This window comes from Phodopus roborovskii, unplaced genomic scaffold (genome assembly GCF_943737965.1).
Source record: "Phodopus roborovskii unplaced genomic scaffold, PHOROB, whole genome shotgun sequence".
In the NCBI taxonomy this organism is placed as follows: domain Eukaryota; kingdom Metazoa; phylum Chordata; class Mammalia; order Rodentia; family Cricetidae; genus Phodopus; species Phodopus roborovskii.
Genome location: NW_026125059.1, coordinates 21,855,117 through 21,872,818, shown reverse-complemented (window position 1 = coordinate 21,872,818; position 17,702 = coordinate 21,855,117). Strand labels below are relative to the sequence as shown.

The following is a 17,702-nucleotide window of genomic DNA, read 5'->3' as shown; positions in this document are numbered from 1 at the left end:
ATTGGGAGCAAAGTCTGAATCTGTGCTATGTAGAATGGAAGGGTTTGTATTGCTGTTTAGCTTGGAATCAAGCTTGGATCCAAGTTTCTGCCCCTTGGAATACAATAATGTCGGTGTGTTGGGAAGATTGAATATAGCAAGAACCAAGAATGGGGATTGCCTTCTCAGAGCTGGCCTCTGCCTCTCTCCATCGGCCACCCTGAAGCTGCTGGTCTTACATGTGGGTCTTTTCCCTTTTTCCTCTCACTTGTTTTCCTGGCCTCCTTTTCCTGTCCATAGTTCATAGTTCTCTTTTATCTTCTCCTGCCCTCCTCAGGTCTCCTGCCATCCTGCTGGACTCCCTAATCTTTCTTCTGTCTCTTTTTGGATTTTCACCTTCCAGATATGAGGAGAGTATCTTATGCTTTAGGCTTAAAAATAGAGAATGAAGCCTCTCCAGGGGCTTAGTGTCTGCACTGCTGGGTTAGTGAATTACAGTCTTGTCTATGACACTGAGATTTGTGTTGACTTTCGTTTTAGATCTTCCAAACAGTACAAAACAGAGCAAAATCTCCTCAAACCCGTGACAGCTGATTTAGCAGGTAGACAATGAAAACAGTAATCAAGCCCTAACCCAGCATACATTTTAAGAGTGAGCCTGCATGGGAGGTTTGTTTAGTTTTATTTAGTTCTTTTCTTTTTCTGGACTGGTCAACAGGTTTTGAAAAGATTTGATGTTCAGAGTGCCTGAAAGTCAGGCACTGGTGGTGCAAGCCTGTAATCCCAGCACTTGAGAAGTGGGAGTCATTTTTGGCTACATAAAGAGTTCAAGGCCATCTATACCTTCCTAATGCTGTGACCCTTTCATACAGTTCCTCATGTTATGGTAACCCCCAACCATAAAATTATTTTCATTAGTACTTTTATAACTATAATTTTGCTACTGTTATGAATTGTAACGTAAATATTTTTAGAGATAAAGGTTTGTTAAAGGGGTTTCAACTCACAGGTTGGGAACCACTGATCTAGACTCTATGAGACCCTATTTCCCTGCAGTACCCTTCCCCAAGACTGCAGGAGTCTTCTTCGGTAATGACTGTCTGTAGCCCAGGAGGTAGAGGCAAGAGGATCAGGAGTTTAAAGTCAGAACAGCCTGAGCTTACTACACTGTCTGATTTTTTTTCCTTCCCCTCCAAATAAAGCAGGACAGCAAACAGGAGCATGTGCAGCAGTTGTCTGCCTCCAATCCCATCTACTCCACAGACCAAGGCAGCTCAGCAAGACCCTGCCCCTCCCCGTCTCCTGTGAGGGAGTTTTATATTGCTTGCAAACCTTTGTATTTTTAGGAGGTATTGTTGGAATGTAGTGTTTTTAAAGAGAAGGTTTTGTAAGTGCTAGGTCCTAGGCAAGACTACAAAAAGAAATCCTGGAAGTCAGTCCGCAGAGTGTCACCATCTTCCCAAGGGAGCAGTTTCTCATTCATTTCGTTGTCTTGTCTTTTACCTAAAATACAAGCATTCATTTTCAGAGTTTTATGTGTCCTCTTTTATGTTTTGAGACAGAATCATATCATATCTGCATATAAGGATGTCTGTCTTCTCTCTCTCCATGTATTTAAAGTATATACTATATATATGTATATTGTTTTATTTGTGTAAAGATGCACCATTAGGCACTAAGAAGTTATGTATTTTTGTGTGCTTCGTATATATTACAGCTGTAGACTCAAACTCTCAAACTTTGCAACCAATAACATTGGAATTGAGAAGACGGAAAATATCAAAAGGAAGTGACATCCCATTAAAACGGTCCCGACTTGACAAAAATTCATGTGAGTCTCCAATTTATATTTGTGGCTAGAATGTAATAAATAATTTGGGTCAGCCTCTGTGTCTGTCTGTCTGTCCTGTTTCTCATGAGTGCTAATGACTGTCCATGAGCTAATGTGAATGGAATGTGGTTGAGTCAGTTTTTGCTAGAAGCCACGTGGTCTGTATTTGCATTGGGCTTGGTGATAGTGTATCTACTTCCATAAAGTAAATTTGATTTGGATTCCTTCAGAAATATATGACCTAGTGAGGACGGATTTCATGTGGTGAGACAAAGCTTTAGCCAGGCATGATGGCTCTTACCTTCAAACCCAGCATTAGGGAGGCATAGGGAAATTGATCTCCATGAGTTTTGAGGAGTACTACGTAGAGAGACTTTGTCTGAAAAGCAAGAGTATTAGAAATTTTATAGCTATAAAGAGATCAAACATGCTGGCTTCACAAAGGACTTGTGATAGCTTTAAATAGGTTCTCACAAGCCTTGACTTGGGTTAGCATACAGTCTTTTATATTGGAAGCTTCAAAATAGAGCTTTGGTCAAGATTGGGGCATGCCTTGGCACCTCTTCAACCTGAAGTCTGACATTTGACTGCAGGCTTTCTCTAGCCCAGACTATGAATTCTTAGCAAAGTAAAATTTCTTCCTAGCAGAGGTTTTGCTTTTACTATAAACTAGGAAAGGCTATCAGCCTGACATTCCAGAAGCCTCTGTAGAAAAGCCTTTATAGAATTGAGCAGCTCAGATGTTTGCTTCCTTCTGGTTGGTCTCTGAGTACAACTCTCTGAATGGTTTACAGCCCAGGAACAGTCCAAAAACCGCTCTGAGAACAGTGACAAAGACTTGTCCAGGAGACGGTCCTCCAGGCTGTCCACTAATGGGACCCATGAGACCCTAGATCCTGGCTCGGTTGTACCTGATCTGGTTCAAACGGTTGATACGAATCCTCTACAAGACAAGTCATCCAGTGCCAAGGAATCTGCTGAAGGTGAGTCAGTGCCCAGTTGAATAGGGCCAGCCTCAGATTGGCCTCAGAACCAATCTAGATTCTTCTGTATAGGCTTCTATGTTAGACTCTATGGAATTTTAAAATTATATCTATAGGACTGAAGAGATGGCTCAGTGCCACTTGCTGCTCTTGCAGAAGAACCAGGTTCAGTTCCTAGCACCCAAGTTATGTGGCCCACAACTGCCTGTAACATCTGTTCTAAAGGGATCTAACATGCCTTTGCAGTTACTGCATGCGTGCGGTACACAGATAGACTTGTAGGCAAAGCACAGTTGGGTATGGTTGTGTACACCTTTAATCTCAACATTGGGGAGACAGAGGCAAGCATATCTTTATGAGTTCTAGGCCAGACAAGGCTATAAACAAGCCACCTCCCCCACCAAAATCCATAAATAGGAAATAAAACAGAATCTAATAATAGTAACTCTTAAAAATATTTATGTAGTGTGTGTGCTGCCATGGTGTGAGCTCTTACTACAGAGCCATCTCTCCAGTCCCAGGGTAGATGGTATTGAAATGAACTACTGAAGGTCTGCAGCTCTTGATGGTGTATTATATTGTTCTGCCCAGATGGTCTGGATGCTTCTGTGGTTGTTTTGCTTATTTTCCATGCTCTGTGTTAGGCTGTAGGCGTGTGGCTTGGGCAGCCCCGCTTTCCTGCCTTTTTGATGTTACCTCGCTCTGTGTGCATTTTTGCTGACCTTTCACTTTAACCAAATTCTTTAAGGTACTTATAGCCCTGGCTGTATGGGTGGAAGGCCTTTTTTTCTTTAATTTTTAAGAAATTACTTATTTTTGTGTGTGTATGTATGCACATGTACCACAGTATGTGTGATCAGGAGATAACCTGTGGACTCTGTTCTTACTATGTAGCTCTATTGCCTGGAACTCACTCTGCAGACAAGACTGGTCCACCTGCCTCTGCCTTTCAAGTGCTGGCATTAAAGATGTGTGCTTCCAATCTTGGTCCTTGTTTTCTTTTGGTTGCCTTTTTCTCATTCTTTTTAATGTGTCTGTTCCAATGCCCTGGATTTGGAGTTACAGGTAGTTTTGAACTGCCTAACATGGATGCTGGGATGTGTACGGGAGTCTTCTCCAAGAGCTGTGCACAGTCTGTCTCTGAGCCATCCTTCCAGCCCCTGCAGTGTGTTCTCCCATGTTGTCCTAAGTCACCTCTGGCTTTCTAGTCTGTTTTGGAACTCTTTATTTCTTGATTGTATACATACGTATTTTCCAAGCATTCTTTATTTATTCCTCTAGGTCAGTTGAAATCTCCATTGGAAGCTGGCCAGGTCTCATCTGTATTAACTTGCCACTCCTTTGGGGATGGACTGGGAGCTGCAGGCTTGGAGTTGAACTGCAAGTCAATGGGAGAAAACACTATGAAAACGGAGCCGGTATCTCCTCTTGCTGAGGCGCAGGAGGTTTCGACTGTTGAAGGTGTGTGTTTAGAATGAACTTAATTGTGCTTTATGCACTTTTATTTCAACTGTAAGGTGTTTGTTTGTGTTTTGAGACAGGGTTTCTCCATGTAGGAACTTACTCTGTAGACCAGGCCTGCCTAAGCCTCCTGAGTGCTGGGACTAAAGGCATGTGCCACAGCCACCACCCAGTTTATTCGTAATATTTTAAGGCCTTCACACCTATAATCTCCACATTAGAGAGGCAGAAGTAGAAGCATCTTCACAAGTTCAAGACCAGCCTCATTTAAATAGAGGGTTCCAGGCTAGCCAAGGTTTCATAGTGAGGTGATTTCAAAAGAATAATAAATTAATAAAAACAAACTGGAATAAAAGCTCAGTAGTGCATGTATGTTTGTGTGTATGTTTCAGACAGTCTCACAATGTAGCTCTGGCCGTCCCTTATGTAGACCAGGCTGGCCTTTAACTCACATAGATCTGCCTACTTCTGTCTTCCCAGTGCTGAGATTAAAGATGTGCGCCACCACTCCTGGCTAAATTCTTTTATTTAATGCTATGCTGTACTCATTTCTGATTTTGTTACATACTCCCTTTTGGTAAATTTGGCTAGGGACTTACCAATTTTATTGATCACTTCAAAGAGGTAACCTGATTAGTTTCTCTATTTTTTATGTCTCTAAAAGATTTGTCCCAGCTTTCTAGGATCTCATAGTTGTTTTTGCCCTGTCCTCTTTTTTTCAGAGTGTGTGTATGTTTGTGTTTGTATATGTATGGTTGCACATCTATTCATTTAATTAGTAGATGCTAAATGCATGTAAGTTCCAGACCTTGTTCTAAATGGTCTTATTTGTGAATGTTCTGTATGTAACACAGATTCATGTGGTTTCTAGATTAGTAGCTCTATCTAACCCATGTAGTCTTGGTGGTGTCTATTACAAAGTGAACAGAAAGGCATCTGCCACCAGAGATTAGAAGCCAGCAAGTGTTGCAGTTTTAAGTTGGTCTGTTTAGCATAATGCCTAAAAGAATTGTAGCTTCCACAAACTTAGATTCTTTAGGCCATTTGTTTGTTTGAGACAGGGCCTCACTCAGTAGCCCAAGTTGTCTTAGCACTCACTGTGTAGCCCAGGCTATCCCCAAACTCATGGCCATTCTTCTGTCTCAGCCTCTGAATGCTAGAATTGCAGGCATAAGCCTCCTGCTTCTATTTTCTTGAGTATAGAGGGTCTTAGATGTATAATCATTTTGCTTTGGGAAGTTGTGTCTATAGCCCTCTGTATCACCAAGTGGGCTTATCTATTTTTAAGCCCTCCTGTGTTTTTTTGTCTAACAGAATGGATAATCAAAATGTGGACTGCAGAAGCCCTTAAAATAAAGTACTGGCAATAGAATGTCCGCACCCCTGTGTGCCTGGTGTGGAGGAACTGAACTCAGAACTCCCTCCTGTGTGCCAGAGTTCTGGCTGTTCTTTTTACAAAGATGAATGTGCATGCTTGGGCTTAGTGTTCTTCACTGCCTCTGGGAGAGAGGTGCGATTTAGGCAGGGCTGGAGGAAGGGTCTTAAAAGGTGGGTGCTAGCTAGGCGTTTGAAGATGGGGCAAAGCACTGTGTGGCCCATTGAGACTATCAGAGGTGTGCCTTTTAACTTAATTGCAGGCTTTCTAAAGTAGGTTAAGGCCTAACAGTAAAGTTGCTGTCAGTCTGAGGCCTTTTGCTTTGACAAATTTGTGGAGTTCTTGACTTTGAAGTTGAGTCTAACTTTATAGTAGACAAAGGAGCCCAATAAATTGCAAGAAGAAGCAGCTCATTCAACACTCTCTGCTTCTATGCATTGCTAATGTGGTTCCAAATCCTGTCCTCCTGCTGTGTCCCCATCCCATCTGATGAGCTGCTGGTTGCTGTGGACACAAGGAGAGGAGAGCACAATTGCTGCCTGGAGGAATATTTTATAGTGTGGGGTGCAGGCCTATCTGTTTCCCGGGCACTTGTTTATCATAGTCCTGCATCCATTCTGAATGAGGGGCAGCATGCAGATCAGGACTTAAGGATGGGAGTAACCTCTGTAGCTAAAGGGAGGAAAGTGTTGTCCTAGAAGCAAAATAGTATTCCTGGGGTTTGTTTTGAAACAAAGGCTCTGTGGGAAATACAGATGATGCAGAAAGATTGCCGGGAAGAAGGCCACTAAAGACTCATGCGCCAGGAATGTGTTATATAAGTGAACAGGAAATGGGCTGGGATGTCAACAAAACAGTCACAGGGAACAGAGACTGCTAGAAGCAGCACAGTCACCGGGTAGTGACTTTCTCCAGGCTACTGCCACAGCTTTGGTGTTCCTAAACCTAAATGAGTCATGTCTGCCAGAGACTCCTAGGCAGCATTGGAGCTGGCATAAACAACATGTCAGAAGGCTGGCAGCTGGGCCTCCCAGAGCTCAGCCTAGGCACCTGGGGCAACACTGCCATCTTGTGGGATAGATGTGTATGTACAGAAATTGATATTGTGTGGGAGAGCTGGGAGATGTTTACTAGGACTGGGTGCATGGAGGGCAAGGGACATCTTTGAGTCACTTCTCTTCTACCATTTATGTGGGATTTGGGAATCAAGGTCACATTGTCAGACATACACAGCAAGCACCTTTACTCACTGAGCTGTCTTGTTGGCTCTCAAAATATTTTTCTTAGATATTTTTCCTGAGCACACACATATGTGTGTACATATGTAAACATACATGTGTGTATTATCTTTTTGCTTAACTCTCAGGACTGAACCACAAATTGACCCCTACTGAGTACATACTTTGTTACTTAGCTATAGCCTGGTCATGCCTTCTTTTGTCCTGCGGTGCTAGTCTGAACCCAGGGCTTTGTACAAATCAAGTAAGGGTTATACCACTGAGTTATACCCTCAGCCCTGAGTATATTTTTAAGTGAGTCTAATTTGGAATGATCCAGGCCCGTGAAAATATAAATATAGTAAAAGGTTTTTCCAGACAGGGTTTCTCTGTGTAATGGTTCCAGCTGTCCTGGAACTCGATTGGTAGGTAGACCAGGCTGGCCTCCAACTCCGATCCTCTTGCATGTGCCTTTTGGGATTAAAGGCATGTGCCACCACCCCCAGCCCAGATTAGTTAATTTTGAGACAGGGTTCCTTGTATCCTAGATTGGCCTGAACTTGCTGTATAGTGAGGGCATCTTCAACTCCTGACCCTCCTGTCCCCGCTTCTGGTGTGAGGGGATTGTAGACCACCAGACGTGGTATATTCAAGGTTGGGGGCTGGAGCTAAGGCTCTGTGCAAAGCAGCCCGGCCTTCTGTTAGCTGAGCTAGATCTTCTACCACCCTTAATAATTTATTTTACTCTGCAGTTCAGGTGGTCCTTAAACTCACAGCAATCCTCCTGTCTTAGCCTCCAAGTGCTGGAATTATAGGCTTGACCCATTCAGTACACTTTGCTCTTTCATTGTAATCTTACTATTTGTTGTTGTTTTAATTGTAAGCTTGAATGGGGTCATTTATGTGTGTAGTAGCAGCTTGCCATTTTCACCTTACAGTGTGTGTTGAGGTTAAACAGGTTAGTAAAGGCAGACCTACTTCATTCTTTGCCCTTTTCTTTTTCTTTCTGTTTTTGGATGGAGCCTTGTGTGGCCCAGCCTGCCAGCCTGGCTTCGAGCTCACTATGTACTTGAGGATGGACTCCCAATCCTACCTCTAATTCTGAGGTGCTAGCTTTACATAGCATTTCAGGCCTGTACACATGCCCCTGCTTTGTACTGCTGAGGATGGAACTGCAGCCTTGTATGTGCCAGGCAAGCGCACTGCTCATCCCTATTTGTTCTATTTAATGGTTGGTTAGAATTATACAATACAGGCCTGGGCTGTAGCTCATTTGGTAGAGTGCTTGCTTAGCTTGGAGAAAGCCTGGGTTCAAACCTCAGCACCACGTAGACCAGATATGGGAGTACACAGCTGCAGTCCAAGCATAAAAGCTGAGAAGTTCACAGCCAGTCTGGCACAGGAGACTGTGTCTCATAAAGAAAAAATTATATCTGACATGGTGGTTCACTCCTTTAATACCAAGTGCTTGAGAAGCAGAGGCAGGAAAATATCTGTGAGTTTCAAGCTATCCTGAGCTTCAGGACAGCTAAGGTTACATAGTGAGACCCTGTTTTTAACAAAAAGAAAGAAAGGAAGAAAGAAAGAAGAGGGTAGATAATACAGATTTACCATAAGTTAACTGATAAATTCATGGGCATTTAAATGTTTTTATTATGCCATTTTAATTTTAACATTTGACTAGTATTGTGAATTACAATCTGTTTGGGTCTCTCTTGGATTATTTTTCATTACTTCAGAGCAGAGGAAGTTATTCTTTTACAGACCTGTAAAATACTATATTATGGCATTATTGCACAGAAATGGCAAAACGTACAAATGCCTAGGGGCCACATGGTTTCATTGCTGACAAAGAGTCCAGCCGTGTTAGGTCTTGGTGCTGAGGCAGCACCATACAATGAGACGTGGCTCCTTTCCTCTGGCTGGAGAAGTGATAGGTGACAGGAACCAGCAGCAGATGCCGAGTACCAGTGATGGGGTACAGCATGTAGTCATTGTGCCAGCAGTAGATGGCTTGTGCTCCCTGCCAGAGCGGGCCATCTGGATCCCTCCCCAACAGTGAGTGAGCTGCGTCTGGATGGAAGTGAAGACTTGGCTGAGCCCGGGATGGACGGCAGGGAGCAGAGGTACAGCGTGAGCGGGCATGAGAGTGCTGAGGGCATGCAGCCATCCTCGGCCAGGTGGTGCTGGCTGAGGCGGGGACTGACGCTTGTTGTGGAACAATAGTTTTAGAAAACAAGATAGGACTCTGACTTAGGCCATTTTGCGTGTCATGAGTGTCCTCTACCTGAGGTTTTGAGATACTGGCAATGGGTGTAGAAAAAAATGGTTAAACTAGGTCTAGCATTTTTTAATAATTACTTGTGTGTGTGTGAGTGGGTGTTATGCCTGTATCTGTCTTTGCACCACATTTGTGCTTAGTGTCCCTGGAGGCCAGGAGAAAGCTTCAGAGTACCTGGAAATGGAGTTATAGACTATTGTGGGGAACCACGTGGGTGCCAAGAATCAAACCCAGATCCTTTGAAAGAAAGCAAGCAGTGCTCTTAACTGGCAAATATGACTCATTTAGGTGCTCTTAACTGCTGAGCCTTTGCTCCAGCCCCTAAAGTGGCTTTTACAGTGTAGAGAGTTTAAGGGCTGGGGTATGGTGTGGTTCTAGCATGCAGGAAACTTTGGGTTCAACCTCTAGCACTGCAGCAGCAAAATGAAACAATAAAAATGCTAACCTAAGTTGGGCTCTGATGGTGCACATCTTTAGTCCCAATACTTGGAGGCAGAGACAGGCGAATCTCTGAGACCAGCCTGGTCTACAAGAAAAAGCTAACCTAGTTTAAAAGCTCTTTGAGAAGTATGAGGTAGTATATAAATCATTGCCCAGGTATGTATAATTTATAATGTAGTAGCCATCAAGGAGATGAATGCTGCCAGCACCCAGAAGGCCCTAGCTTTCTCCATGGAGGATACGGGCAGAAACACAGACCTGGCCAAGCCCATGACTGCTCTGCATGCAGGAAGGAATCCAGGTGGCCCTGGCTCTCATGTAAATACACATACATGTATGCCTGATTTCTCTATTACAAGTCTATAGGAAATTAAGAAGGCCCTGACCCAGTCTGCACTCTCTATTACAGTATAATAGTGTAACTGCAGACACAGAGGCTTTGTACATTTTTATTTTCTCATAATCAGCATGGTGACCCAGCCAGGGTTGGGCTCCCATCTGAAAACTTTCAGGGGAGGACCCCAGTCTTCAGCTGCCTGGAGATGGTGACAAGAGTCTTGTCAGTTTACAGGCACTTCTGGATCCTCTGTACAGGGGCCTCTGGGGAGTAGCTAAGATCATGGCTGGTGTTTTTAAACCAACAGAAGAGACTGTCTGCCAGGAATCTGGTGTTATAGCCTTACTAATAGGAGATGCTGTTGCCTTTCCTATATTCTGTTAGGGATGACTCATGGATGCTGCTGAAATTGAAGGGTGGGATGGAGGAATTACAAAAGGGGGTGAGGACCACTAACTAGGCTTATCCCAAGTGCCTGGATGCCTGTGGTCGAAGATTTGTAATGTTCAGATCATCCATCTTTTGATGTTCACTCCTGCACACACTGCCTGGTTAATGCTGCCATCTTTGAAAAGAGCTCTTGGTTTGGCTGACTAGGGGCTTTGTCCTAGTGACATCTGGCAGTGTCTTTTCCATAGGGAATTTCCATGCCTGTCCAAGCTGTGTGGTCCTGGCACTACCACCCCTCCGAGGCACTGGGGTGCCAGGCTAGCTTCTCTTGGCAATGCAGCTGTCTGCTCAAATACAAAGAAGGATCAGGGATTTTGATTTGGGGGCAGTCCCCCCCCCCCCAACTGACTTCATTGGCTTTTCAGAAACTTGCTGGAGTGGTAGACTGTTAGGTTCCCTATGTCCCAATTTAACAGATAGTCAGACCACATCTGTCCTGGAATCTGTTCATAATCAGGAGATAATAGTTAGGACATTGGTAGGCTATAAGGATGGAATTGAGTTGGCTCAGGAAACTATTGCATGTAGAATGGTTGGTTTATGCTGGCCTTAAGGCTCTTTGAGGGCTTCCCTTCTTTCATTGACTTGGGTAAAGAATACATAGGTTTGCACAGTAAGAATTACAAAGTTCTCGAAGGGCATTTTCATGCAGGCCTATAATCCCAGGACTTGCAACTGGGTGGGAGGCAGGAAGTCTAGAGTTTATAGTTGTCTAGCCTATGTATCAAGAACATATCCCCCTCCTAAAACCAAAATTGATGAAAAAAAGTTACTAACACGGTCTTAGACTAAAACAATCAGGTAGAGTTTATTAGGGTAATTGTAATTCACCATATAGTTTTTTGATAGTATTTGTCACTTTTGTAGACAAGAAACTGAAGAGCCAGCCTGACATAGGCAGCTTAGATATGCGGCTAATAAAGGGCTGAGCTGTTGTGACTGTGCAGTGAGGATGCAGGGTGGCAGGAGGGGAATGACACACTTCCAGAAAAGCTGCTCAAAAGTACAAAATAATCCTGTAGAGTAATACGAACTAACCCATATTTATTGTGCACTCAAGTCCCAGGCAGCCCTCTAAAAGACTCTTGACATAATCCATTCAGTTCTCATAACTCAGTGATGCATTGTCTTTATTATCTCCACTCTGCACAAGAGGCAAGGGAAGTGAGTTGGGAGATCCAGGATTTGAACAGACCATTCAACTGTGGACCCACCTATGGCTTCGTAGCCACGTTCTTCTTGCCTTATGTATGCGCACATGTATGCAGTTTTGTTTTGATACAGGGCTTCCTGACGCTGTATGTTCAGGGTCAGGAGGCGGTTCACAACTGACTGAGCTTGAACTCCATATGTAACTGAGGATAGCTTTGGATTTCTGGTTCTGCTGCTGTTAACTCCTGAGTGGCAGGGTAACCAGTGTGTGCCACCTCAGACTGGCGGCGCAGGCAGTGAAAGCATGCAAGACGAGCACTCTACCAGCCAAGTTACCACACCAGCCTCCTGTTTTATTGTATTTTGTTTTTTGAAGCAAGATCTCATAGTAGTGTAGCCCAGATTGGTGTGGGATTTAGTGTTTTCCTAGGCTGGCCTCACACTCCCAGTCCTCCACCTTAGACTCTTAGTGCTAGGATTACTGGCACATTCTACCTTACCTGGCTGGGTTCACAGTTTTTCTTCATGGAATTAGCTTACAGCGCACATGTGCAAGTGTGTGTCTATGAGGGTGAGCATGCATGAATGTCCTCCACATGTAACTGCAGTGTCCACAGAGGCTGGCAGAGGATATTAGATTCCCAGAAGCTAGAGTTACAGATGGTTTCACACCAAAGCCCAGGCTTAAAGTGGATGTTGGGATTTGAACCTGGATCTTCTGCAAGAGCAGTTCATGCTCTTTACCACTGAGCCATCTCTCCAGCCCATAGATTTTTAATTCAAAGCTGTTACTGTTTTGGCATTCAGTTTTTCCATTGCAAACAAGTGGATCACAACCTAGGGCTTCAAACAAGCTTCAAGAATGTTGGGGTTCATCATACCTATACTTGACCTCTTGTCACCTACAGATTGTGACTAAGCAGACTTTGATGCACTTTGATTTTAGGTCTGTTCATGTGGTATTGGGAGTTGTCTGAGGTGGTTGTTGAAAGATTATTAAAGGGGCTTTTTAAGATGAACTATATGAACTAGCTAATATTTAACCTTTAGAAATCTACAGAAATAGGAGATACGTTGACGTTTAAGAGCATTGGCTACTCTTCAGAGGACCAGGCTTAACTCTCAGAACTCACATGGAGGCTCACAACTGACTTAACTCCAGTTCCAGGGGACCCAACACTCTCTTCTGGCCTCCACAGACCCCAGGCGTGCATGCAGTATACAAGCATACATGCAAAGAAAACAGTCATAAATAAAATAAAATAATAATAATAAAAACCTACATAAATGGGAGGGTTTTATGGTTCAACCTAATAAACCCAAGAGGAGGAGTCTGCGGAGAACCCGGTGTGTACATTAGGGCACACTTGTGAAGAAAGAAGTCTCTTTTGTTTGGTCTGACTCAACACTGGGTCTCACTGTGTAGCCAGACTAGCCTCTTGCTCACAGAGATTCACTTGCCTCTGTTCCCAAAAGGCTGGTCCTTTAGTTCCAGATATGTTGGCTCATGTCTGAAATGTACCATTCTTTTTTTTTTTTTTAATTTATTTAATTTTATATAACAAAGTCCAATTAAATGAAAACAAACATTTATACACAATATTTGGGAATTTGGGCGTCGTTCTTTCCAAACTACTTCCTGCTGGTAAGGGGCGCTGTCTTGGGGGATTCGAAGAAATGTACCATTCTTAAGGATGCTAGCCAGGAGATCAGGGCCAGCCTGGGTTACACAGTGACATTAGATAGAGTTTGAGTCTTGACTCCTCCATCGATGCCCTTTTCTGGAGTTCTATATCTGAACAGCATATATCCCACCTCACTTTGTTACCTTCCCCTCTTACCTATTGCTAATTTGGTCTTCTTTGTCTCTTGGCATGGTCATAAGATGTTCTGAAGGCCTTCTGATTTGGCACGTGTCCATGCTGTAGGTTTTTGCGGTGGTGGCACACACCTTTAATCCCAGCACTCGGGAGGCAGAGTCAGGCGGATCTCTGTGAGTTTGAGGCCAGCCTGGTCTACAGAGTGAGTTCCAAGACAGCCAGAGATACATAGAGAAACTCTGTCTCAAAAAAAAAAAAAAAAAACAAAAAACAAAAAACAAAAACAAAAACAAAAAAATTCATCATATAACAGCATTCACTAGATCTCCAACCCAGTTTTGAAGTGAAGATTTTTGAAATGTAGTGTTAACTTAGAACGAGCTTAAGATTTAAACATTTTTCCTTCCCTCCCTCCTTCCATTTAAGAAAATATGTATATATTTTTATGTGTTTGGGTGTTAACACCTGCATTTTTATCCGTGTCACATGCAGGCAGGGTCCAAGGGAGCCAGAAGAGGGTGTCGAATCCCCTGGGACTGAAGTATATAGCTGTTTGTGAGCTACCATGTGGGTGCTGGGGCTTGCACTGGGTCTTCTGCAAGTGTAGCTCAGGCTGGTCTTGAACTTGAAACTGCCTTGCTTCTCCTGAGTATTTGAATTGTACAGGTGTTCACCCTAACACCCAGCCATGGAACTGAGTTTCTGAGGCATAGGAAGACCCGGTGACAGCTTTACTTTATCATGGTACATTGCAGACTGTTATCCTCTGCTTATTTGAATATAGGAGTCTCAAAGTTAGAATTTGCTCATTGAGTCCTGGGTTCTCAAGCTCTCTTGTCCACCTGCTTGGTTGCTTTGTGTGTTTGTTTGCAGTATTTGGGTTGTTTAAAATCAGTACATGGTGACATTTCAAAGCTCTGTACAAATACTATTGCAAAGCCCCCCTTGGTTTCATAAGAGACCTCTGGCTCTGCCCAGATTGGCAAAGAATGGTGGTGAATTTAAATCTGGTCCAGTGCAAAAGTCCCCCCAGAGTTCTGCCCAAGGTCTGTGAAACCCTGAGAACATAAGTCTGTTTCAGATAAATGTGTCAGTCTCCTCTCCCTCTAACACTGAATCAAGGTTGTTTCCTGGAAATTGGGTCCCTTTTCTCCAAACAGTGCTTTGGGAGATAGCGTTGTGTCTTGATGTCTTGGCCAGGGTTTGCCTGCCCCTGCTACTTTGTATGGCTGTGTGCTGATGCACATTCTTAGTAGCCAGCCAATTCAGGGCTCTTCACCTTTTTTTTCTTTTTTTTTTTTTAAAACAGTTCCAAATACTTTGAAGAAAACAGATGACTTTGTGACATCAAATGTGCCAGCTGTGGACCTAGACCACAAGTTTCGATGCAAGGTTGTGGACTGTTTGAAATTTTTCCGCAAAGCTAAACTGTTGCACTATCATATGAAGTATTTCCATGGAATGGAGAAATCACCAGAGCCAGAGGAGAGCCCAGGGAAGAGGCATGTGCAAACTCGGGGTTCTGTAGTGCCTGACAAGGCTGGCCAGGAGAGTCTGACCAGGAAGCGGGTCTCTGCCAGCTCCCCAAGTAAGTACCTTGGTTCTGTGGTGTGTCCTGGGAGGGCTCTTTCCATCTTAGATGGAAAGCTGCCATAGGCTGATGATCCAGCTGAGGAGGTGGTTCTTAGGAGTTACATTGTGGAACCGAAACCCCCCTGGAGGAAGCAGGAAGCACTGCCTCTCTGTGTTCATGTGACATTGAGGGTGTTACCATGAAGGCTGTGGCACTCCCAAGATGGGCGGGGACCATCAAGCAAAGGAGCTCTGAGATCAGCAAAAGTTGGCCCCAGGACGGGTGGATGCTACCATGCTAGTCCACAGATCCATATCCCATTCCTGTCAGGACAAAAGTTCAAAAGACTTAAAAGTGAGCTGGGTGCAGGTGTGAACCCTCTAACCCTTCACTGTACCTCTAGATGCTTTCTAAAAGCTGCTCAGCACAGAATCCACAATGTGCAGCCGCCACCTAGTCTCCCTTTCTACCTCGGCAGAGGACACCCCACCTTGAGGTTTCTTCTAAAGTTGAAAGAAACTATATTTCAGAATTATTAGTGAATTTGCAATAAATTGCTTTGGTTTTAGACAGCTCTTTTATGCCAGGCTGCTCTCGGTATTGAGAATGATTTTGAACTCTAAATTTCTTAGTCTCTGCCTCCAGAGTGCTGGGACTACGGAAGTGGATCTCTACACTCAGCAGATTTCCAGTAAACTCTACAGTCTCTTAAGGTTATTTGCATCTGAATTTGTAATATCAGCACAGGTTTTATTTATTTATTTTGATTCTGTTACTTAAGTGTGTAGGTATTGAGCTAGGAGGACAGGTCAGTGGGTAAAACTGTCGGGAACCGTCCTTGCGGGGCTGCAATTGGAGCCAGCTGAGCGGCCCCAAGTCTGTACCTGAATGGGGGAGTGTGGATGAGGGAAAGGCTAGCTATAGATACTAAAGAAAGACAGAGAGACAGAATAAAGGTCAGGAGGGCAGATCAGTCAATACTGAAATGCCACAAGTTTAGTTTTTCACCACTCTTATATACCATAACCCAAAAGGGGAAGGAAGGTGGTATCGTGTATAAGGAACAAACAGACTTTTCTTCCTCACTTATTCCAAGGGTTCAGTAACCTTAGCTCCAACTTCTTGTTCCCTAGCCTTGAGGTCAGGAGTAGCCACACCTCAGATTCAGGTTATTTAGACTAAGACAGCTGAAACATCCTTCCTAGCCACACCTTTGACCTTTAGGTCTTGGGATTTGCTGACAGCTCTGAACTCTCTGTCCTTGTGCCAAGATGGAATGCAGCCATCTTTATGGGCACCCACATAAAACATGCACTGTGCACTGAGAACTAGAGTTTGGATCCCCAGCAGCCATGTAAAAGCCAGGTGCAATGGTGTGGCACTGGAATCCCAAAACTGGGGATGTGGGGAGGACAAGACATAGATCTCAGAGGCTCATTGGCCAACCAGCCTGACCAAATGGTTAGTATCAAAAGGTCAGGTAGAGAGTGATTGAAAGCATCCGGCATCAGTATCTGGTGTCCACACACATGCAAGGGTAAGCACACCTGCACAGTCATGTGTGTTTACCACATATCACACACACACACACACACACACACACACACACACACACACACAAACACAAATCTCCATTATTAAGTGCAGTATGGAACTTTTTAGATGTGTGCTAGTGTCTCCAGGGGAGTATAAGAAGACATATTTTTGGACAGTGGGGCAGGGCCATGGGGCCCAGTGAGAAGGCAGTCTTTAGTTGTGCTAGGAAGACATAATGCATCAGGGTTAAGGTTGGTCATATGTGTTACCAGGAATCTGAACCACGTGTGCAGTTTGCTATTTTTTCTTAATTTATTTTTATTTTATGTATATTGGTATTCTGCCTGTATATTTATCTGTGTGAGGGTGTCACATCCCTCACACAGTTGGAAGCTGCCATATGGGTGCTGGGAATTGAACCTGGGCTCTCTGGAAGAACAGCCAGTGTTCTTAACCACTGAGCCATCTCTCTAATCCACAGTTTTCTATTTTTGAGTAGCCAAATTTTAAAAATGGGAAAAGGAAGAATGCTTTTAATAGTATATTTAGGCCGGGCATTGGTGGTGAACGACTTTAATCCCAGCAATCAGGAGACAGAGGCAGGCAGATCTCTGTGAGTTCCAGTGGAGCCTGGTCTACAGAGCCAGTTCTAGGACGGGCTCCAAAGCTACACAGGAAAACCCTGTCTTGAAAAAAAGTTTATTTAATATATCCAAAATAGTCTTGTGGCACCTTGTGGCAAGGTGATCAGTGACAGACCATGTGTATAACCATAGTGTCATAAGATTATGTTGTCTGTGACATTGCAGCCATTGGAGTTTGTTCAGATTTTGTGATGTTTGGACGGTGAAATTAACTAAGGATGAGTTTCTCAGAACATATCCTGTGTAGTGTGTCAACATATCATTTAGTGTGTCATCAACATAGAAATCATGACTTCTAGTTTATATATTTTTATAGAAGTCAGTCTTTAAAGACCATCATGTGTTTTCTACTTAGAAAATATAAATCAATACAAAATGTCCTTACATATTAGGTGCCCAGTAGCTGTGAATGGGTGGCCAATGGTATTCAATTTGTTGACCTCTGTATCTCTCGCCTTCAGCTGGCTATACTTGGTGAGACTAAAGGTGGATCACTTTCTCTTCCATTCCACGATAACTCTTTCTAGGTTAAACCTCTGTGTAGGAAACTGGGAATGTGGCTTAGTTATAGAAAAAGCACTTATAAGTCTGATGGAAAGAGTTCAGCTCTGGGGACAAGTGT

At 43.7% G+C, this 17,702-nt stretch overlaps 1 protein-coding gene across 1 annotated transcript in view; it reads left to right on the top strand.

The window, feature by feature from the left end:
- Positions 1 to 17,702, top strand: part of Phf20 (PHD finger protein 20) — a 99,175-nt gene that overhangs the window by 66,198 nt on the left and 15,275 nt on the right. Inside the window, exons 7-10 of the mRNA XM_051188153.1 lie at positions 1,697 to 1,810; positions 2,605 to 2,793; positions 4,075 to 4,254; positions 14,637 to 14,915. Coding sequence (XP_051044110.1) covers positions 1,697 to 1,810; positions 2,605 to 2,793; positions 4,075 to 4,254; positions 14,637 to 14,915 — 762 coding nt within the window. The remainder of the gene's footprint in view (positions 1 to 1,696; positions 1,811 to 2,604; positions 2,794 to 4,074; positions 4,255 to 14,636; positions 14,916 to 17,702) is intronic.